Source organism: Neodiprion fabricii, chromosome 2 (assembly GCF_021155785.1).
Source record: "Neodiprion fabricii isolate iyNeoFabr1 chromosome 2, iyNeoFabr1.1, whole genome shotgun sequence".
NCBI classification, from domain to species: domain Eukaryota; kingdom Metazoa; phylum Arthropoda; class Insecta; order Hymenoptera; family Diprionidae; genus Neodiprion; species Neodiprion fabricii.
Genome location: NC_060240.1, coordinates 15,347,817 through 15,371,113, shown reverse-complemented (window position 1 = coordinate 15,371,113; position 23,297 = coordinate 15,347,817). Strand labels below are relative to the sequence as shown.

General features: G+C 36.6%; 3 protein-coding genes across 7 annotated transcripts; 1 reads left to right on the top strand and 2 right to left on the bottom strand.

Moving 5' to 3' along the window:
- Nucleotides 1–685: 685 nt before the first annotated feature.
- Nucleotides 686–9,783, bottom strand: LOC124175088. The gene is made up of 5 exons (XM_046554979.1): nucleotides 9,710–9,783; nucleotides 2,982–3,087; nucleotides 2,635–2,787; nucleotides 1,775–1,915; nucleotides 686–1,347 (listed from the first exon to the last, which is right to left on the bottom strand). The coding sequence occupies exons 2-5, from the start codon at nucleotides 3,045–3,047 to the stop codon at nucleotides 1,183–1,185; spliced, it is 525 nt and encodes a 174-aa protein (XP_046410935.1). The 5' UTR covers nucleotides 3,048–3,087; nucleotides 9,710–9,783; the 3' UTR covers nucleotides 686–1,182.
- Nucleotides 9,774–15,846, top strand: LOC124175087. 5 transcript variants are annotated; one of them, XM_046554977.1, is made up of 7 exons: nucleotides 9,774–9,912; nucleotides 10,279–10,374; nucleotides 11,678–11,957; nucleotides 12,250–12,360; nucleotides 13,032–13,046; nucleotides 13,182–13,445; nucleotides 14,705–15,846. In XM_046554977.1, exons 3-7 carry the CDS (start codon nucleotides 11,720–11,722, stop codon nucleotides 14,899–14,901), a joined length of 825 nt encoding a protein of 274 aa, XP_046410933.1. In that variant the 5' UTR covers nucleotides 9,774–9,912; nucleotides 10,279–10,374; nucleotides 11,678–11,719; the 3' UTR covers nucleotides 14,902–15,846. The 5 variants fall into 5 exon arrangements, with proteins under 5 accessions (XP_046410933.1, XP_046410932.1, XP_046410928.1 ...); XM_046554976.1 differs by having other exon boundaries at nucleotides 10,279–10,460; XM_046554972.1 differs by lacking the exon at nucleotides 10,279–10,374 and having other exon boundaries at nucleotides 9,783–9,912.
- Nucleotides 15,847–17,702: 1,856 nt separating this feature from the next.
- LOC124175032 (cytochrome P450 4C1-like) lies at nucleotides 17,703–22,613 on the bottom strand. Its single transcript, XM_046554842.1, has 12 exons — nucleotides 22,180–22,613; nucleotides 21,028–21,195; nucleotides 20,691–20,797; nucleotides 20,528–20,618; nucleotides 20,276–20,461; nucleotides 20,136–20,205; nucleotides 19,789–19,915; nucleotides 19,550–19,714; nucleotides 19,393–19,461; nucleotides 19,144–19,306; nucleotides 18,792–18,971; nucleotides 17,703–18,732 (listed from the first exon to the last, which is right to left on the bottom strand). The coding sequence occupies exons 1-12, from the start codon at nucleotides 22,268–22,270 to the stop codon at nucleotides 18,575–18,577; spliced, it is 1,575 nt and encodes a 524-aa protein (XP_046410798.1). The 5' UTR covers nucleotides 22,271–22,613; the 3' UTR covers nucleotides 17,703–18,574.
- Between the last annotated feature and the right edge of the window lie 684 nt (nucleotides 22,614–23,297).

Genomic DNA, 23,297 nt, shown 5'->3' with positions numbered 1-23,297 from the left:
TTCGTACGATATGATTTTTTGAGAGAATATAAATTTTTTTAAACTCTTCCTGAAATCGACAAATCTTTATGTTTCGAAGTTTTGAGTGCTTATGCAGCGAATGCTGTGGAGAAAAAAAATTTATACACTCTTCTACTACCACATTTGCTTTTTTGGCGCAAACGTCCTTGTACCATTAGATCCGCGATGGTATGTATCCTCAAAAAGACTGCAGGGGCAAAACACGAGTACATCAAAGTCGAAATTACCTTCCAGAAATTCGAAATTCACGAACCACCAGGATGACAATGTATATTCAAATAAATACCAGCAAGAATACCCTGACCTACAAAAATTATTGAAACCAAAATCGTTACTGCCAAGTACGTAACTTCTCAGCTAAAATAAAGAATTGTGGATGAAATGAAAAATTCGGAGTCAGTTGTACTTGGCTGGCCTATTCATAAAACGAATAATTAATCATAGTGCACGTTGATCGGAAAAAATTTATTATTCAGGTTTGATCTTCTTTATGACAAAAGAGTACTTACAGAAAATTATTGCAAGTAATTAATACATATGTACAAAACGTAAGATTCGCGCTGGAATGTCAATGTTTTGCATACTGTCAAAGATACTTTAATACACGATATTTTCTTTCGTGTAGCATCGGCGATCCACAACAATCCTTTTTGTAAGACAAAAGTTCGAAGAATACCATTTTATTTTCTAAAATCCAGCTAACAGAATTCATTTATATTTGCGTATGCATTTCTTACATATGTGCGTTTGTTTTTGAACTGCTAGGCTGTAACACGGTAAATTAATTGCCCAGGTTATAAAGATAGTCTACATATAATGGTACAAAGAGGCTCTATAGGTAGAGCTAGTCAAGGCACGATGCATACATGATACAGTAATGATAAAATTTCATTTGTCTCTAAAGATATATTTCTAAAATGGCCCGCCAAGTGTAAGTAACTCCGATTTTTTTTAATGAACTTGGCCGAGACTCTGCCGAGTGGCTGTATAATACATGCGAAATTGCCGATTAAATAGTATACCATGTACAGCACAATTTCACTTTTTATACTACATTTCTACAAGTTAGGATAATTATTTACACTAAAAGTCATGGTCCATGGGTTAAATCTTAGGTCATTCATGATCATCACATCGTTAGAAAAGGTGAGTTTTTCGGCTTTATCCCATGCCGGGTACTTCGTGACTTATTATCCCGGTGATGATCATCGATATAAAGGCATCCTTATCGGGCATGTGTAAAGTAACATTGCATTCCAGCTTTCCATCTGGAACTGTCGATAATCTATTGGTGTCAACGACGTAGTCGACTATTCGATGATTACCCTTGAAATAAAAAATCAAATCGATAATCGAGATTTTTATCGTGCATTTATCCCACACAGCACGTAATATTGTAAAAACATTGTTACAACGTTCGTATATTGCTATTGCAGCTCCAATGTGGCGGAAATATTACAGCAGAATTTCAATCTTCCAACATTTCGGTGTTTTGGCAATATTGCAAGATTTGAGATAGTGTGGAAATCGGATGTTGCTGCAGAATGCAAAATTGCTAGAACACTGTGCAATGTGTTCGAAATATTTGTAAGCTTGCAAAGCCGCGTTGATGCAATATTTCTAGATTATTGCGCAATCTGTCTGAAATATTTCGAAATTTTTTGTGAAGTCACATTGCCGGATTGCCTTGCAAAATTACTCTGCTGGAATGCTTATACGATATTTCGCGACGTGTGGGTTAAATCGTTCTCACCTTTGTGAATGGGCAATTGGCGGGAAAAGGGTTTCCGGCAGCCAAAAAACCCTTGGCGATAACTTCATCTTTAATCGATTCACACAAACTGCTGTCAATAGCCATTAAAGAAGTACCGTCCAAACTAATCTCCGTAGATACCTGAAAAATGTAAAAAGTAATACCTTACAACTTTGATTTCATAATCGCAACTCTAAAAATATCAATACATTCTATACCGGGACAATCTCTTGTAACTTGAAAATCAGCTGCGCATGCGCCAAATAATTCAATCTCATTGGTCGGCGAAATCTTCCCGCAGCGATATTCTTAACTGCGATGCAGAGGGCCAACGTACACAAAATGTGTACGTTTGAATTTTCAAAGAGCATAAGCACTAAATTCCGACCGTTCTTTGACGAATCAACTTTCCGACTCAATAACAAATGCTTCACAAACCTTTCCGAGTCACCACCTCAATTATTTGAGATTCTAACCTCGAAAATTCGTATCAACTACGTCGCTGGCAGAAACAACTTGACAGCTGAAACTTGGGATGGCCAGCCTGCACGAACAGCCGATAAAACGCGCATGCTCAGTTGATTTTCAAGTTTCAAGAGATTGTCCCGGTATAATCATCTACCGAAGCTCCAAAATTAGTCAAATGACGTGAAAATGGTCAAAATACAACCTTATCTCATCAAAGTTCATAAATTTTCCGTCTGATGTGAGTGTTGTAGATAAGTGTTAAAACGTAGTTAAAAAAATGTCCACCAAGAATTCTATTTCTGGATTTGAATATCGAGAGTTTTGACAAATCTGTCCGTCATATTTTCGTACTCGGCCCATTTTCGGAACTGCAAAACCAGTAAAATACTCACCATCATGTCTTCGGGGAAGGTTTTCGAGATCGGAGCTACTAGCCCAATTTTATTCACTGGCTTCGCTTTGGTCAAAGTCGCCGTCCACGTGTCTATGAATTCGGATTTGCTTTGGACGAGATCTACAGTCAGTACATTCACGCGCAGCGTCGGCTGGAAGAGTGAACAATTATGATTATAAATATTTCACGTGAATTACGAAATTATTCGAGCGAAATTCTATCCGACTGACTGCATGAGCAGAATCCCCATCTTGTCAATTTCGACACTGTTTTTGCTATCAAATTCAATTTTCAGGCTTAAAATGAATTATTCGGAGAAAACTAATCTTGGATTCGATTACTCACGTCACCAGCTTCACCTGGAGTCGAGCCGTAGAAGGCAACGAGAAGCAGGATGCCAGAAACCAACATCGTGAGAGAAAGCAACGTATCTATAAAAAACAGCTCAAAACTGTGATGTATTTATACCACTGGATGACAGAGATTCACGCCTTTGATATCACTTTCGGATAACGTAACAATTAATTTCCAGGGATGCACGCAAATTTATAATACCAATGAATGCATAGCTTAACTCAAACAGCCGTTCTATTTTCATGAACGGATTGTATTTTCTCAAGACTAATGAAGAACGCATTTTCGAAACTTTTTTTCGATAATTATTCTTTATCTTTTATTCTTCGCTTCTCCTGAATTCTTGACATCTACCCGCAGTTTCTTCCCATAATCCAAACTGTTAATAAGTCTAGCTTTTTCGTCCCTGCATAACGATTCAGGATGTCATGCTGCATGCAAATAATATTGTACACAATTAATCGTTGATCATTCATTTTGATACGGCACAAACGCGATAATCAGTCACAGCAACGTGGGAATTCAGGAAACGTGAGAACCGATGCAGCCATTAGTACATGTTAGAACACATTTACAGGTTTCGATAAATTTTGAAGTTCTACATAAGGAATTTTTATTCGGAAATTGAAATTGAAATAATAATTGAACCATTTACTCTTTCGTACCAACAAAGAGGCCTAAGAACGTAACGGTTTATAATCCGTTTTATTTTTAGTTTCAGAGAGGTTTAAAATTTCAAACTACTTCCTGACACTGAAAAGCTCCTTCTCGATGACAAGTTATTGTTGACAACTGAAAACTCGAATTGTTTCCTATTCGTATACATTAACCTCTTTGGATATTTGGAGAAAATTTTGATGATTTTAAAAAATTCTGGAATAAATTTTTTGATTCACTATATCGACGTAATTTTGTGAGAGGAATCGATTGGGTGCAGTTTGAGTAGTTTACGAACAGCGGATCAAAAGTTACTGCCAAAAAACATCAATTTCGTGCCGAGATTTTAGAATGAAGGGGTAGAAAAATGACCAATTCAAAGCTTCAAAATTTTTATTTCAATACATACACAGTTTATTTAATATGCCTTCATTCTAGCACAAGTCCTCGGGTGTCATTATATAGTAATTCCACAAATTACCAAATAGCATCATAGTGGTTTAAAAAATGACTCTTTTTAATGATAGAATACAAAAAGTATCACATCGAACCAATCAGAAGCGAATGCGGATTAGAAAAAAGTAGAAAAAAAAAGGTAAAAAGTAATAAAACATCTCTGTCTACGACGATTTCAAAGCCCAAATGCGAAAAGAGGAATATTTCATTTCTATGCACGATAACTTTGCATGTCTCTATAGATTTCTCAATAATATATCTGTCACCAACTAATTAAAGTACACCTTTATTAGGGACAAGGAAAGTATAAAAATTTATGTTCACTTTCATGTTAATATCGAGGAGGACGTGTTTGGTCAAAATCAGAAAATAAAAATGTTTTTGTTGTGGTACCTATAGACTATAGAGTTTTGAGTTAAATTATGTAGGAAATATGTAAGAATAACGGACCCTGTATCATCAATCAAAAGTTTCTTGGATTAGCCACTGAAGTCGAGCGCTACAATCGGACAGAAACGAAGCCAGCTGGAAGTAGAGCGCTGGGTTTCAGATTTCTCAGTCGAGCTCTAGACATGGTGAAGACTAGAAGTGTTCGAGATAGTTGAGTAGATTTCGGGTTCCAAGCAACAGCCATACGAGGGGGGAATCTGTCAATTTTGAAGTTGAATACGAGTATACGCGGATGCAAATTGGAGGCGCCTGTTTCTCTGCGGCGTGGACACCAAGGTGTTCATGTGACCGCGTAGGGATCCCGGCGTCAGATCACGAGCAGATTGCATATATCGAATCGACCATTGTTCCAAATTGTTGTCATCATTGAAAGAAAGCTTTAACCACTCCCGTGGCTAAATATAGAGAAGTTTTTCGGCTTGAGGGGGGTGTATATATGTGTGCCGGAGCCCCTGACCCCACGATCCGACGTGGGGCACAGTATGTACACTTGGGGACAATGAACCTGAGACGGCTAATTTTTTACACCATGCAGTTATGTTGGCAACACAGAGAAACCTACAGCGCCATAGTCGGCCGAGCACGAAACAAACTCAGTCTTAATAAACATAACATAACCCATGACCTTCGAATCCCAACCTTACTTTGTTTCGCGCTCGGCCCACTATGGCGCTGTAGGTTTCTCTGTGTTGCCAACATAACTGTCTGGTGTAAAAAAATAACTGTCTCAGATTCATTGTCCCCAAGTGTACATGCGCTACATTTCGAATTTGTGGCTCCGTAATCACGAATCAAGGCATTTCGGTACATTGCGGTGTGTTATGACAACTGTGTGTGACATAAAGAAGTATGAACTTCAGAATAAAAGAGTATTTGGATAAGATTGAAAGATATCTGTGAATGCAACCACGGCTCTCTATACTATGAACCCGTTGAGTCGGTGACGTAAGAGGTCCTTCGTGACCTGACGCCGGAACGGAGGCGTCATTGGCTGTCGTGTCCCGGTAGTGTCCGGGACAATACCTATAATGAATCAAAATGACATGAATTCCCCTTCATTTGAGAATCACCCCAATCTTCATTCTTCATTTGCAACCGAACTAGACATCGAAAATCTCTTCTTATTTATTGCAAGTTTTTACTGAACCCTAAACTGATCGATTTGTTTGAGAAGTTCGTTTGACAACTCTAGCTTCTAAAACGCACACTAAAATTAGCCATTAAAAATTCAAATATTTCAATTTAATGAGCTCATGAAGTTTTGCTGATTACACATATATTTTCTATACTCATAAATATTCCAGATAAAGTATTCGAGAAAGTACACTTTTACCACTAATTATAAGTATCACTTTCACATATTCACCGCGTAAGTATATTTCGAGAAATTATTGTAAAATAGAAAAATAATCTTTGAGCTGGGACTTGGTATCGACTAATATTATTTGAAATTGATCACTGTTTTGCGTACTTAATAATCATTACCGATGTCTTAAGGGTACAGTAGTCAGTGAAGTTATTTTAGATCTATTTGTTGTATATGAATTGATGATGAGTAAAAGACGGTTTGAACACCATCCGAGAGAACACTAGCGTTATTGGACACCAATCAGAATCGGAAGCTGTATTGGTCATTCTATAGTTTTATTGCTTTTCTAAAAGTACATTTCTGGTTTCTTTATTTCAGATCACTGTAACGGCTCCAACGGTCCACGCCGTTAGACTCCACTGCGGTTGAATATCTGCTTTGTAATAACAATAAGTCGGTATTCACTTAATATTTTTAAATAGGAAAAAAACTAAAACTCCATAAAACCTTGTTCTAAATGTATGTAAGGATCTGACTTTGTCCGCTTATTACCCGTGTCAAAAAAAATGTTACAAATCGACGCGTTTTTAGGACCAGATCCATGTGCTCGTGCCTTACGGATATGCAACTGGTATACATTCATGTGCTACTCTTGCTAGTGAACAGGCGACTCGCGTGTTCGTAAAAGAAAGTGATTCAACTATGGGCTATTCCGCGTCAACCGGATCAGTCATCTCTCAGATATTTTTTTAATTTGGCATGTGGATTGTGTAGGGGGAGTTAGATTTTTGTGCCAAAGCGCGAATCTCATAATGCAAAATTCGATTTTTTATTAACAATAACAAATTAGACTCCCATTTTTTTCAAAAATTCATAACTTCGGCAAAAAATTAGATACAATATATTTTTTTTTCAAATTACGCGGAAAGCTCCATAGAATTTAAAAAAAAATACGAAATGGTAAAAAAAAGTTGTTATCAATTGTTTATTTAACAATTAATTTTTCAAAGATTTTTAAAACAGTGACTGACACGATCAAAAATTTTTTTTAAAATTCTGACATGTTCCTTGAACTGTACTAGAACCTGTGAATTAATTCCAGAGGGGTGTTTTTCTTCGTTTTCGAGTAAAAAATCATTAAAGGTGTCGATGCGCATGAAATTGCGGCGCGCCGAGTCTCTACGTAATGGCGGGCGGCCGGTTGCCGTCCACCGCTACCCGCGGTGGCGTCGCAGCGTTATTTTAGAGTCATTTTCACGATGTAGGACATGATTGGAGAATCTGAAAAAAATACTGTACCTTCACAAGGCCTACTCAAAGCGATAAGTGAAGTTTCAAGAATGTGTTTTTATTTTAAAATAAGTAGCAAGTTATGTAATTATTATCATTTATGTGCACTCTCATGGTGTGTAACCGTTATTTTGAATCTCTGTAATAAAACGGTGAAAAACACATTCCTGAAACTTCACTTATCGCTTTGAGCAGGCCTTGTGAAGGTACAGTATTTTTTTCAGATTGTTCAATCATGTCCTACATCGTGAAAATGACTCTAAAATAACGCTGCGACGCCACCGCGGGGTAGCGGTGGACGGCAACCGGCCGCCCGCCGTTACGTAGAGACTCGGCGCGCCGCAATTTCATGCGCATCGACACCTTTAATGATTTTTTACTCGAAAACGAAGAAAAACACCCCTCTGGAATTAATTCACAGATTGTAGTACAGTTCGAGGAATATGTCAGAATTTTAAAAAAAATTTTTGATCGTGTCAGTCACTGTTTTAAAAATCTTTGAAAAATTAATTGTTAAATAAACAATTGATAACAACTTTTTTTTACCATTTCGTATTTTTTTTTAAATTCTATGGAGCTTTCCGCGTAATTTGAAAAAAAAATATATTGTATCTAATTTTTTGCCGAAGTTATGAATTTTTGAAAAAAATGGGAGTCTAATTTGTTATTGTTAATAAAAAATCGAATTTTGCATTATGAGATTCGCGCTTTGGCACAAAAATCTAACTCCCCCTACACAATCCACATGCCAAATTAAAAAAATATCTGAGTGATGACTGATCCGGTTGACGCGGAATAGCCCCTATACGTACTATATCATGTAAGATGGTGATACAATTGAATGAAAAAATTTCTTATACGCATTTTGTTTCTGGTAGGTTTATCAGTTGAAATAACTTGAATTGCGAAATTCGTTTAATGAAAACACATTGTATAATTTCAAGTTATGTAACGATGATGAGAAACTAAGTCAATTTCTTGCCAAATAAATTTCAAATCGATCGCAATTCTGCTGTCTATAACTTCAACTTAATTAAAGAGTTGAAAAGCCAAAAATCAATGCGTTCATTGAAAAATTTCATGTACACGAATATATTCGTAATTTAACATGTTTTTTCGAAAAATGCCAAAATAAGAAAATTTGAAGCAACGAACAAAGCTTGGAGTGCAATGTTTCATTTTAAATGGCTTCGGGATGACAAAAAATTTGGTGGATTCGTTTGATTTTGATCTAAGATGGCTCATTTTACCTAGACGATTAGTCTCTACAATTCCGTTTGAACACTTTCTAATTATCATATTGGTACCATTGAAAATTTAATTCTATGGAATTGCACCGCTATCGATTACGATTAATGAACGGCAATATTGAATTACTAATGAAAAAGAGCAAAAGGAGAGCATCTGCTTTCGTGAATTTGTAAAAAGTAGTCTGATGAATAAAATGAGGCACCATGGAATGGAATCAATCAACTCGACGAGATTATTCTTTGTTTTGAAACAATTCAAAATAAAAGATGGATTTTGGTTTGGCTAGGATTTTGATTAAAATTTCAGTATGTTCTATTTATGTTATCAGACAAACCGTCGTAGCCTATGACTATGTTATTGTCAATATGTGATAAATTGTATACTCAATGTGCGACTGCTCCGTTATTTCCTTCTAAAATTAATGATAATTAATTAATATCGATTTTGGGTTCACCAACAGGCTTAATGCTCGTTATCATCTATAGTCAAATTGACCCATAATCTAACCTTGAGACAGAATTTCAGTAAGTAACTGCCCACAGTAAAACATTCTTTTATGTGAGAACTTATACGTAATAGGAATAATCCAATAAATTACTGCAACGTATTTCACCACAAATAACCATATTTCTATGCCTCAAAATAACGCAGTATTCGAATATATGTTTTCTCTTAAAGTAACATAAATCATGAGTATTGTGCATGAACATTATGAAAAGAATATTGAAAATTATAAAAGGTATGATTTTTCAGGTGGAAAGGTATTTTTACAAATTAAGTGCTTAACGATTTTTCAGGACATCGTGAGATTACGTTTCCTTCTAAGTAACGATTAGCCACTTATTCCACAACGTTTAAAGTATGTTCCAGAATTTTCCGCCGAAATCTAATCCACAGTTTTCGTGCCAACAGCCGTTTAAGTTTTATCATGTGAATAAATTTCACCCGATGTAATAATCGCGGAATTCCCCAGATGAGTGACAATAGTGGGTTAGATATGAGAAATTGCATAAAAATACGACATTCTCGAATTGCGGACAGAGTGAAGCCAGTAGCGATTTAAAATCAGTCAACGACAGCTAACACGACCGTTGACCGACGAACAGCGAAGACCGACCGAAAGCTACGAAAATTGAATGTATAATGCTTGATAGTTATTCGAAGGCAGCAACGGCGCAGCTCACGATCAGCTGAACGTATTGCGCATGCGCGTATCAAATGACAACTATCGTGCAATGCACATGGTGTGTCATGGCGACGATGCTGGCCGAGGCGATGTGACCGTTTAACGGATAAACGTACTTACGGTAGATTGGAGTGTTGTATTAGCAGTTCTGGAAGTATTTTTCCGGCGTTACTCCACTTTAATTGTGACCTAGTTCAGGGCCATCGGATTTCAACGATAGCCGAACGAACTGGAATTACGCAGAAGGAGCGAGAAATGTGAAACTTATGCTGGAAATAGCCGCGCGGGTGTGACGGATCTGACGGTGGTCACTCTATCGGCTGGTAAGTAATTGTTTACTAAACCGGCTTTTCGAACTCGGTCTCAATCATTGAACCGTTAGCCGACGAACTCTTCAGCACCTTTTGAACCGCGCTAATTAACGGCAAAATCGTTCCATTTTCAAAAGTAGCTACACGTCAGTGGATGGTATATAAACAGATTATAGATATTTTTTGTAATAGCCTTTCGTATTCGAAATACTAGGACATAAATATGATAATAACTTGAATGGAATAGTTGACAAAATAAAGGCTATTCGCATAATACAAACTATTTTGCATCGCATTCGTCACGCAGTAAAAGCTGGAAGACCTTCAATTTGTCCATATTGAACCTCGATATACTGAAATTTGTTGCATTTCTTTAAGCTCGATGTCAGCGCAACAGATTTTTAATTCTGTTACACCCAACTAGATACTTGACGAAAGCATGTAAGAAACTACGGAACCAAACTATTATACAAGGCACGTTAGATTCAAGCAAATTCATTTAGGTTTTATAGCATGGAACGCTATTAGAAAATCAAAGTGTGCGACAAAAATGGAAAAATGCAAGTACAAACAAAGAATTTTATGAACAATGGAAAAATACTTGATAAAAATTTAAGTACGGAGATAAATTTTTGATCTTGTTTGAAATTCACAGGTTTTACCCTGGCGCCATTTAAATGATTAAACCTTACCGGTTAATGATCGGAATAAATACCGGTTTCACTATTAAATTAGAAAGTGAAATAAAATTGGTAAACTGTAAATATTCTCCCCGAGGGGGAATGCTTAATAAGCTCAAAGCAAGAGCTAGTGCTATTCATTCAGCGTCTACGTGGCCTTCGATAATGAATGAATGCAGTGGCTGAATCAAAAGTAGAGAGAGGACAAAAAATACCGTTTCAGCAATCTCCAGTAGTGTTATTTGCGCTTATAATGATATACATGAATAAAACGACATCTGCACTATGTAATGAAAATGAATTTGAGCAAAATCGAATGACACAGGCTAATTGTGAGATATGATCAATTTCAATTCCATTTTATAATTGGAATGTACAAAATTAAACTCAGGTATTTTTGATCAGATTACAATATTTCTTAGCTTATTTTCTTCACTGACTAGAAACCTGACAATTGTCAGAAAAAGTTTCCACAAATCTGATGTTATAGTACATCTATAACGCGCAAATGTAATTGTTGGAGATCATCTGTTGCACTGTACTTACACAAATCTATTCTGATCGACTCTGAAGATAGATATTCGCAACTCTTTTTTCAGAGATCTCTAGAATTTCCATAAAAACACTAGAATTTAATCATCTTGTTGAAGCTTCTAATTATAAAATAATTTTTTAATTACATCCTATCTTGTGCTCATTCAATTTTGTTAAAATCATTTCTATCATCTAATAGCAATATTGTTCCATTCGTGTTCACTATGTTGGGGCAAATGAAACTGCTGGTGTTTTTCTAAAAGGTTCTTTTTTCCTAGCCCAACTTCTCAATCAGATCGATCCAATTTATTCCTAACATTTAACCATATTTTTGGACTATAGTACCTCGTCAAAATTCTTGTTTCTCAAGTCTATACGAATAAGTTTCTACATCGTGACTGCACACGTATATAATATTTCTAATTAGATTTGAAAATAATTGTTTCACCGATTGGCCAAGAGAAAAGGATTCTACTGTACTATGGGAAAAATTGTGAAAATGATAAATTTCAGTGCATGTCAAATGAGAAAAGAATCGACGGTGGATAATCTTCTGTCAACAGGAGGTAAGAGTTGACGTGACGCTGACCTTGAATGCCAAGTATATGGATTGGAAGCGCGAACCGCAAGCTCAGGAAGAAATGCCGCTAAGCCAGGTCACCCAGGGTAACACCCTGGGGGTAACCGGAGGCGTAAATCCAGGAACAACACCTCAGATAATTCCAATTAACTGCAACCCTCCGCCGTCCTACCACAATATAAACCTGCCAATTGGCCACCCGTCCGTATTAGCTAGTGATCGAGGAGCGCCGCCTTCTTACGAAGAAGCGATAGACCCAAATGGTAATGATAGTAATTGTATGATAATTCAATGATTAGAATATAGATCGATGGTGTTAATGATAATTTCAAAAATCAGGAACCGAGTAGTGACAAGAAAACTTTGTACCGCACTGCCAACCTTACGTATACCGCAAAAATGAAAGCGAATGCAAAAGATACAATGTTATTTTATCAATAGTCGAACAGCATTCATTTCGCCTAGTGTAATAAGAATTCTTGTGATTGTTAAAAAGTCCCGCAGTACTTATACACCGTAGATTTTCTGATACTCATCATATTCTATGTATTTTAGCCCCGCCGCCATCCTACGATTCTTTATTTGGCCGAATGCGGGAGGCCCACAAGGCTTCCAAGGGTGTTTTTGACTTTTTAAAAAATATCATCGTTCTCCTTCTCGGCACAAGTGAGTCTGCAATTCGATATTCCTACTTATTTTTATCATAGCTCCGTACACATTTTGACCGTCTGCACAAGAATATTCTTAGTCATCATTAGTTATCAGTTTCACAGCCTAATAATAACAATGATTTGTTCATCGCTATCTACCAATAGCGTTGTTCGAGTGCTTCCCATGCTTATTATATATTCGCTCGAGCACTTGGCCAGTTGCAATATGTGACTAGGTTTTAAAATACGCATTAAACAACGTCAGCCTCCGCATTTCGCAATCGGGTGATTGTTTTGTTTTTTTCATACCTTTTTTTTTTTTTTTTTATCTCATGTCGACCCAATGTCTAGTTTTACAATGTACACATTATTTCATTTGGAAATATCTGTGTACACATGTACGTAAAAAACAATATAACAAAGCAACGAATACAAGTTTCACCCGAACGTTGCATTTGTGTAGTGGGAATTAAGTTCAAGGTCTAATTGTAAGTTTATATTTTACGTACGTTAAAAGTAGGACACAGGGCGACCTTCACGATATATCAAGATGTTTTAGAGAGTTAATTTAAATGCTAATGCACGGGCCTTTTACTCTTGACTCTTTTATTGAACTGAAATTGTGATTTGAATTAACGGGTTTGCTGGATCGATATTAATAAAAATTGATAACATTTTCTTTTCTAGGTTTACTCGATTTAAATAAGCTTGCCAAACTTCAACGAACTACAATTTTTTTTTATAACTTTCACCGAATGATCCGTATCTAGAATAAATGGCACGGCTACAACTTCATTAATTAAACAATCAGTTAATTCGAAACTCTCTCCTTTCCAGTTGGGTGCACGATCATCCTAGGTGTGACAATAGTGATTCCAATTTGCATGATGGTGATCGGTGGACTTTATTTGTACGATTGTCCGCAGGGAGAATACATTCCAGTTTATCTATTAGTTGGGGGTGGTATTGGGGTTTTTAAACAGCTACTGCACCTTTCGGTCAGAGTTCGCGAACGGCAGGAGGAACGGGACGAAGAGAGAGTGAGACAATCCTCCACGCAAACCTTGATAAACTGCTTCATGCTCGGCTGGTTCATCATCGGTGAGTAGAAGTCAGTCGAACCATTCATGTTACAGTTTTTTACGCAATAACAGTCGGCGGTGTTCAGAACATTCCCAGACCCGTTTATGTTAATTTTTGGAGTTGCTCGTTTGGCAATTCATGGCTTTCCATTTTGGAAAAGTGCAACTCTCTTTTTTTCGTTTTTGATTCAAGAATATCGTACGGTTTTATTACGTCAGATTCCATGGATATTGCAGCAATCTGCCGAATTTCTAATACATCCGTCGCTAAAAATCTAAAAATATTCCGAGAGATCGGGATAAAGTTCACATTTTTTTAAATAAAAAACTACCACAGAAATTCTACGTCTACTTCGTTTTTTAATTAATTGTGATATTTTCAAAAAATGGAAAAAAAGGAATAAGATATCAATCTTATAGCCCGCGTTTTTTACTAAAATTTTATGTATATTTAATGGTAGAACGAGATTACGTCGATAGTCCGTAAATTAAACTATGAAACTAAATGAAACTAAATAGTCTCACAATTCAAAGAATCCTAGAAAATCATTGATTAGGTACTTTATGCGCTATCTTGTCAGAATCAATTTCGAGATAATTAATTCTTTTTGATATCGAATACGACATTTTTTTACGAGAATAATATTAGTTTCGGCTGAAAATTACTTTTTTCTAATTTCAATGCATCTACCTTTTCGTACTTCTAGTATTTAAAGAACCGTTTTACGGAGAAATGTCGATCTGTCTGCAAAACTTCCGCGATGATTTCGGAAACGGCGCGATGCAAAAATGTATAATTCATAGGATTTCTCGTTCAAATGACGCGCATGAAAAAATTCCATCGCCGATTATTTTTTAAATGTATTCTTATATTGAACAAAAAAAAATTTTTATTTTGCTGGTTTCCGTATACACCAGAAACTATTACAGAAATATTGCGATAATATTTCAAAGTTTGGTTTAATCCGTACTTGCAATATTGTAAAAACATCGCAATGTGCCCAAAATGTTTCAAACCTGCTGCAAAAGTTAAGCTGCTAAAATGTTTTCTGAAATATTTCAAACTTTGCAAAGTCACATTGCTACAAATATGGTTCTGGAATATTTCAAGCTTTTCAAATTTACGTCGCTATGGGATTACGTTATTCCCATAAAGTTGAACTGCTCGTTTGTCGAACTTGCCCCATGGTGATGGTGGTTCACGACTCTTTAAATCGACGAGATGTGACTCTGTTTTCCTCGTGTTAAATCTAACAATGTAATATTTAATTTCGTCAGGTTCCATGTGGGTTTACAAGGCGTTTGAGCCCAATTACGATCCATCCAGGGGGAAGTACTGCAACAAAACGCTGTATTTATTCGCCTTCTGGCTGATCACATGCGTCTACATTGCTTTGGGAGTCATCACAGCCTGCTTGTGCAGCATTTCCGTAGCTAGCATTGCTTTTCAAAGGCCGCCTCCTGATCTCATGTAACAATTCTCAGTTGTTCATTCTATGGACAATAACGCGTCGAAGACATTTTCAGGGCAAGACGTACCCTGCCAATAAAACACTTTGATATTGTGGTGCATGTTCGGATTACGGGGCCGGAATAAGTCGATCAATTGAAATTGTAACAGACATCCAAAACTGTTATTCCGATACTTTAATTTTTACTTCCTTTTCTCTTGGGTTTCTCACTCAATGTAATATATTTCACTTCAATACCCGAGAGAAAAGTCTAACTTTTAATTACTTCGTGAGCATCTGTGCCATTATCTAACGACAACGGGAGTCAATATCTCTTCACGATGTACATTATTACAATAAGATTTCTGAACCGTCTACTGTGTACATTTTTTTAATTTTATCCCGTAAGCTTAATTTATGTGTAGTTCTAACTTAATTGCTATTACATTATCGTATTGTCTGTCCGGGAAAGAAATTTACATGTGAATAACATATAATGTCGACATATAATTATATGGATATGTCCACTAAATTTTACAAATTTTAAATTCAACCTTAAAAGCCACTCTATTTGTTCCGTCGTAAAATTTTTAACGTTTTGAGAATTTACCATACACATATACGTGTACTCGTGTACGATTTTGTTTCCCGGATTTTTTGTTGTGAGTTATTTTACTCTTGTATACTTTGTAGTACTGTATGATATATCGGATGTGAGAATTATAGAACGGTGTCTCGAATATTGAGCACCTGAACTACGCAATTAAGAGACTAAAAACGCTTTTTTTACTTGAGAAGTCTTCTTATAAGCACTCTATACCTCTGGTGTAGAGAAATAATGTAATAATAATTTTCGTAAAATCTTCAACGAACTTTATAACATTTACGTACGAAAAATTTCCTATCTTATGATTGCAGAATGTAACACCTCTGAATGAAATAAAATGCTAGATAACTTTTTGAAAAATACTCAACGATTGTGTAATGAATTAAATATACGTTTCTATTACCGAAATTGAACATTGTAATATTTGCTCTGGATTTATGTACAGTTCATACTTGAGTCAAACGCTTTCATCGACATAGAAATTCGGTTATTACAAATCGTGGTGGCCACACATCTGAAAAACCTGAAAATGTCAGGGAATTTTTATTTTGGTCAAGGGAAAAACGGAAAATATCAGTTTTCTTTCATGGGAATTAGAAATGATTTTTCGAGGTGACAAATTTACTTTTTTACATGAAGAAAAAAAAATTGCTTAAACTGACTTTGCTGTGCATTACATATATTTTTTTTTCAATTCGAATTGAATTTAAACCAAATGTAGAGTTAATAAACTGAACGATTTAGGTTTCAGTAACTTATCAGGACTGGGAAAATGTCAGGAAAAATTTGTGGCCACCCTGCAAATGACAGTTCTTAGTTTTTCTCATGCTTCAGCTTGTTTCCATTTAACTGCCGTCAGACGTTCACCATTTCCAATGTTCGTGTAATTCTAGTACAAAGTGGTACTCTTAAATATGACAATTGAGATTTTTTTGATTCTTCATATCAATCACTTTTCTTGAAGGAAGAAAAAAAAACGATTCGGTGAGCTGATTCTTCATTACCAACGTAACCGACTCGTCGAAAAAATTAGCCATCTCGGAATCACTGCGGCTAAGTGTAAATATCTTCTACTTCTCCTTCTACCACAAGATTTTGGCCGCACTTCAAATTCGCTGACCATCGACTAAAACCCGTTCCGTTTCGCGTGTAATACCCCTTATGTAAATAGTGCCTTGTGTTGCAAGTTTTATAAATGTGTTTCATACCAAGAACGAAAGTTGATATTGTATGATGATTGACTGAAGTTTCATTGATTCATAGACCAATATGTCATTGCACGGAGGTAGGTAGAAAATCAGACTAGCAAGAATTTCGAATTTATTAAACTCGAATAACAACTATTAGAGAATAGATATTATCTTAAATTTTAAACCCCGAATGGTGCCAAAAATAAGCTACAGTTTACTAAAAATGTATTTGGTACAGGGTTCTGCTTTCCAAACCAATTACTTCAGAAAACGTTATTTTAAGAATTCAAACATGCAAAATCCGATAACGTATACGGTCAATATTCCAGAAAACAAATATGTAGAATGGTACAAATTGGCAAACGTCCGAATAATATAAAAATTAAAATTTGAACTCATCGTCTGGAAATTGTAGAAAACAGACATCCGTAATGTAGAAGGGTCATTACTTAAAGCAAATGGACAACTTTGAGTTTTTCAAATCGTTATATCAGGCAGGATTAGTGTGCGTTATGAGTGGAACCACTGCTCATGTCGTGGGAAAAAAGCTGAATAACACGTGTTTGAGCTGGTATTCAGTTCAGCTTTTCAAACTCCAGAATTTTAAACTCAGATTTGTAATCAGCGATCCCAGATACCCACGATTGTAAGATTTCAAGGAAATCGCACGTAAAAAATCGCGAATCTAGAGTTCCAAACGGGTGCATCGGTCGCATGTTTTTAGTTGCAATATTTTTGTCTCATTAAAAGATGAAACATAACTCCCCATGTCACAAAATTATATTTCTTGGTTTAAGTTATTGATTCTTCTGATATATTGCGATTCTTCATTCTGACGATTCTGATATACTTCAATTCTATATTCTGACCCTTCTATGAGATTACCTACCGAAATTCTAGCCGTTCTGATTCTTCATCTTTCGCATTTACGTATTCTAACTAACCAAAATTCTACATTATTATCCATCTGAAGGTATGTTAATTGAGCTTGTGAGCGATAGCATTTGCCTCATTCTGCAAATAGCCTTTCGGAATTTTCACCAGTTGTGTATTCTAAATTGCATAACTTCAAATTTCGCTACTTTTATAATCTATCTGTATTATTTCTGACTTGATGAGATTTCACACTTTGTTCTCTCTATGTTGTGAATTTGCGATACTTTTATATTCGGAAGTCTGGCCATGCTGATTTTCGGTTTTTCTGATTTTCTACCCCCACTCATTACAGCCGACATATTACTGACACTTGATCAAATCCGTGTCCGTAAATAATTAATGTTTTTAGTGTGGAACACATTAATCATAGCCGACATCCATCACGAATTGCGCAATAGATCTGCATCGAGTTTAGCGTTGAATACCCGATAAACTGAGTGTAGAAAAGAATCTTGATCATTTACACGTGACAATTATCCAATCAAAGCGCTAAGACAAGATAATGGGTTACGAATTTGAATTTTAATGCCGTTAATTTTGATTCTTATTTGTTTATTAATCATAGATGTCATTTCGCATACATAACAATTCAGCGGAATACTATAATTTTGGCAGATTTGAATATGAAATTTTTATTCTAAACTTTATGGCACGTACGGCAAATTGTAGCTATATTCATTCTTATCTTTTCGTCTATTAATAATTCAAGCTACGTTAACATATTCTTGTATGCATATAATACATCAAGAATATGACAATTTACATTCGTCTACATTAGTTTTCATATCAAATATGCATGCACGATGTAATTATGAAGAATAACGAATTTTTTAATGACATGGATCATTTTTCTCGAGACTTAGGAAAATGGAATGCTGTGCTCGTCATCGAGCATCTTTCCAAAGAGCCTCGAGTCTGTGGCGATTCGTTTATCTCTGGCAAACGAGTCGAAGAATCGACGACCTTACGCATGAGTGATGGATACTTTATAACCGTCAATGGACCGAATGGAGATGTCTGTCTTCAACCTGAGCTCATGCAAAGATTTTTTGCAACTCAATCGGAATCTCCTAACAACATTGGCCACAACTGTCTTCAAACACATTATGGCGTATTTTTGACCTGAAAAAAATGTCAGCCATCAGTTTCCCTAATTTGAACGCATGCGATAATTACCTTACCAATGCATCCTCTCAGACCACCGCTAAACGGTACATAAGCACAGGAGTGCCTGCCCACCGAGTTTTCTGATGCGAATCTGTCTGGATCAAATTCATCCGGATTCGCCCAGTGGTTCGGATCACGATGCGTCATGTACGGTACCATGATGACTGAACATCCTTCCAGCAATGTCATTGTCTCTGGAAAAAAGAAATGTTCGCACTCTGAAAGCACGGGAGATTGAAACCTTTTTGGAAACTGAACATATGAGGCTGCGTGTTCCAGAACTGCCAACAAAATGTTAGGGACTTGAATGCAATTTACGCCAAACTTCAAGAAATCGACATTCCTCAAAAATTGATAATAACTCACGAAGTTCTACATCACCCTTCAATTCCCGCACCATCAACGGTGCTATGGGGAATAAACGGAGTGTCTCCTTGACGACCATCTCGACATACTTCAAGTCGTGGATGTTTTCCGCCGTCACACTGCCCTCGCCCAGGACCTCATGCAACTCTGTTCGCACCTTGTCCTACGTAGAAAAATGCGAAGATAAATAAATGGAAATTTTTATTCATTGTGACTGGGTAATATGGTACATGGTAGTGAATTAGGCACCTGAATACTCTGATGCATCCCTAGCATCAGGAACACGAAAGAACTGATAACAGCTGATGTGTCTTGTGCCTGAAACAAGTATTTTACACTCGGTTAGTCCATATTCAACCTAATTTCATACCAACTTTCCGTCAAAAGTGAGTGAACGTTTAATTACGGCAAGAAAAACGGTGTATATCTCATCTCTGAGCTTTTCGTCATTCATGACGCTGGTTTTCTCCACGTGGGCGATGAGTTGTTCGAGGAGCATCAAGCGGGGTCGACTCGCTAAAACAGAGCCTCTTTCCAAGGCGTGGTGTTCCTTCCGCTTGCGAACGATAAGCTAAAAATTGTGACGTTCGTTTGTCAACTCGGAGAGATACAAGAAATTTCAAGCAATTTCATTTAGCTACTCACGCTCTCCGTGAAACTATGAACTATTTCAGCTGCTGTAACAGTTTGCTCGCCATAGTCAGTCCAACCGTAGATCCAATCTGGGTGCAACCACAGCTTCGTCATTCGTGGGTATACCAAATCGTAAATCCTGTTGAAAAATCAGCGATAAAACATGGTTGGTTCGTCATGCAATGAGCTTCACACAGCCTCAAGTTAGTAATGGAGTTCAATTTTCGCTCACGAAGAGCAAACCATTATGTCCGATAGACTAGATAATTTTCCAACTTATGAAAAATTGGTTGCTACGAGAGTCAAGCATCGAAACTGTTCATTTTTCGATCATATCCGTACAATAAAAAGTCAGTTACTTTCTAGACGCCTCGGCCAACTGCTGATATCCTCCTTGTTGCGACGTTCCAGAAGCTCCCATGATGGTATCTGCGCATTGAAGATAACTTTGTAGGAATAAAGGAATGGGTGAGACGTATTCTTGTGCTCTGAAACTCACCTAGTATAATGTCGATTGTGCAATGTTCCAAGAAAGGATAAATGTCGAACTCTTCAGTGTCAACAAGCTCCTCCAGACGATTGACACAGTATTCACTGTGATGAACAAAGTATTCAACGTACTCGTCCAACACCTTTGCATTCAGCATCGGCATGATTAATTTGCGATGTGTCCTCTGCGTTGGTCCTTCAAAGACTTGTCAATTAGCAAATGAAGGTGATTGAAGTTAGCTGTGCTAATTTAGAGTGTTACCTGAACCTGATATAAGCCCACGCCCAATAAAGGGCTGAAAAAAACGGTAAACTAGATCTTTGTACGCTGCTTTAGGACTGCCAAGTATCACCTGAAATTAGATATCGGTGTTATTGTGTTGTATTTCTCAGTACCAAACTCAGAAAGAACCGAGATCACTTGCTTCTATGTCACAGGGCTTTGTGAGAATGACAAAAAGTTTCGGTCCAAGCCAAAATCGGAACGGCGAATCGTAGTGCTTGCACAGGTCGACGATCCGATCCAGTATTTCTAAAAATGCGAAAAGTCTAATCAAATTCGCGTTTTAATCAGAATATTCCACGCAAATTGCTATCCAAGTAAAAAAGAGAAGAACCTCCAAACTGTTGGACAATAAAACATTTAGCAAAAAACCTTGACATCGAATGACTCACTGTAGTGTCATTCTTCACGGAAGGCCTTCCCAATCAGGCACGCGTGCAGAATTACTAATTATTCAACACTTTCTGTGCCAGTCTTACCTTCGGGGCTGCACGCAAATTGAAGCGCGTTCCCAATGAACGGTAGAGCTGGTGGTCCGCGTAATTTCAACCCCAATTTAAGCAGTTTCAGTTGCTTTTGAAGCCATTCTTGCATTTTCATTGACATCCATACTCCACACAAGATCCCAATAGCTACCAGAAAGAAACCTACTTGACAAAAAAGTAGAAAAATAACTCCTGTTATCAATGACAGGGTTCGCATTTTCTCAAAGCCACGTCACGCTGTTCGTGCCAAACATATCCGAGAATTAAGTCATCACGTAAACCCGATTAATTTACCACACAATTGACGGTGATGCAAGCCTTCAATACGGAGAAACTGTTTCCCTGCATTATTATTCACACAAGGTATAACGCCTTCTACTTTCCTCCGAATGAATTTACTTGTTTTTTTCTTTGTAAAATTTTCAATTTTTATGTTTTTTACAGTCGTTTATTTGATTCTTCAAAATAATTATGGTCTCGAAAACGTGTCAAAGAACTTCAGTTGTCAAAATCAGGATACTTTTTTAGAATCGATGTTCAAAGAAGCCGTGAAAATAGAACTTTTTGCACCACTTCTCAGCACTATAATACAAAACAATTCAGTTACTAGAAATACCATCAGATACGATAAAAATCTTTTATTGTCAAAATTCTCTTTTATTCGTTAAATGGTTCTTTTATTTTTCAGGAAATTGTTTCTTATTGCATTATTTTACTCGTTTCATAACGATTCATATAAAATTTTCATTATACGTCGTATAAACTGTGTCAGAGTCCTCAGAGTTTTATGATTTTTTTTCGATTCAAGCATACAGTCAAAGAAAACTGGACATGGCAATTTTTCATGCTCAACATTTGATTGTGAAGTCATATAACTTTCATATTTTTGCATCCATCCGTTTTCGAAATCATAGCTACAGTTTGACGGGACAGACAAACAAGCCAGCATTTTTCTAGAAACCTGTTTTTCGGATACAAGATATCCGGAAGCATGAAGATCCGTTGAAATTAGAAAAAGTCATTTTCGACCGAAACCAACATTTTTCCTGTATCACCATATATGTTGATATAAATGACAACATGCGATCGATATCGTAGGTAGCCCATTTTATGAATCATGCAAAATACATTCTACAGATTACTGACCAGTATCAGGACATTTCCAAAACACTGTGAAATCCCTGGGTTTGAAACCGGATGATTCATCTGTAGGATGTCCTTCACTTCCAACCGTCATATTGACGTAAGCAGCACAAAATTCAGAACTCCAAATGGACTAGGTTCAGTTAATCACATCAATCGGATTCACACACAGTCCACTTCTTGCACAGTGAATATCGAGAAACAAACTGAACTGTGCTTGGCCCTCGTTGTATATTATAAGTCTTCTGAATGATCGTACGTTAAATTGTTCAGTCAGACAGGTACGTGTCTTGTATAATCTCAAGTACGTAGTATTGGACGTGTCCAGAGACTTGGATAGTGAAATAAATAGCACGATATAGCCAACGGCTGAAGGCATAAGGTCTTCTGCAAGACGCGATGAGGATGTTACAAGCGGTTGAATAATCCAAAGTAGATTTCCTACAAAACAGATTCCATACAATCGCCTCCATCTTGGCCACCATTTTCTGACGAACCGAAATTGTGCAAAGTTTGAAACACATATAAGTATCTGAAAACGTTGATTTTATATGACAAACATATTCCAATATTAACTTGTAATATATTATCAACTATTCGTCGGTAAAAGATAAACGACTTTCTTTTAATAGTCGGAAAAGGATTCTATCAAATTAAAATAATAACGAAATATGCTAATTTGCCGTACACACCTCAAAATAATTCAATACGATACATACGGGTTGGATTCCACCCCAGTTGAAATTGTTTCTACATCAACAGCTGTTCCATAGAATATTGACAATGTTGTTCAAACCTTTCAAAATGAGAAATCTGAGGAAAATGATGAACCTTTCAAAATGAAAAATTCCAAAACGTATTATCTATTTTCATTGGAGCAGCACACGAAAAAGTACTCATGTAGAAACAGTTTCAATGCAGGGGTGACATCCCAGGTGACTGTAGCAAAGGTTAACATTAAAGTTTCTACTTACTTATATATGCTTAAAACGTCTCGCGATTTCAGTTCGTCAGAAAATGACGGCCAAAATTAAGGCGATTGACCGGACTCCGTTTTCTAGGGGCAATAGTCCAAAGTAGATGTTCTTTATGTTTGCATTTTGAGTTACTGCAATAATTAG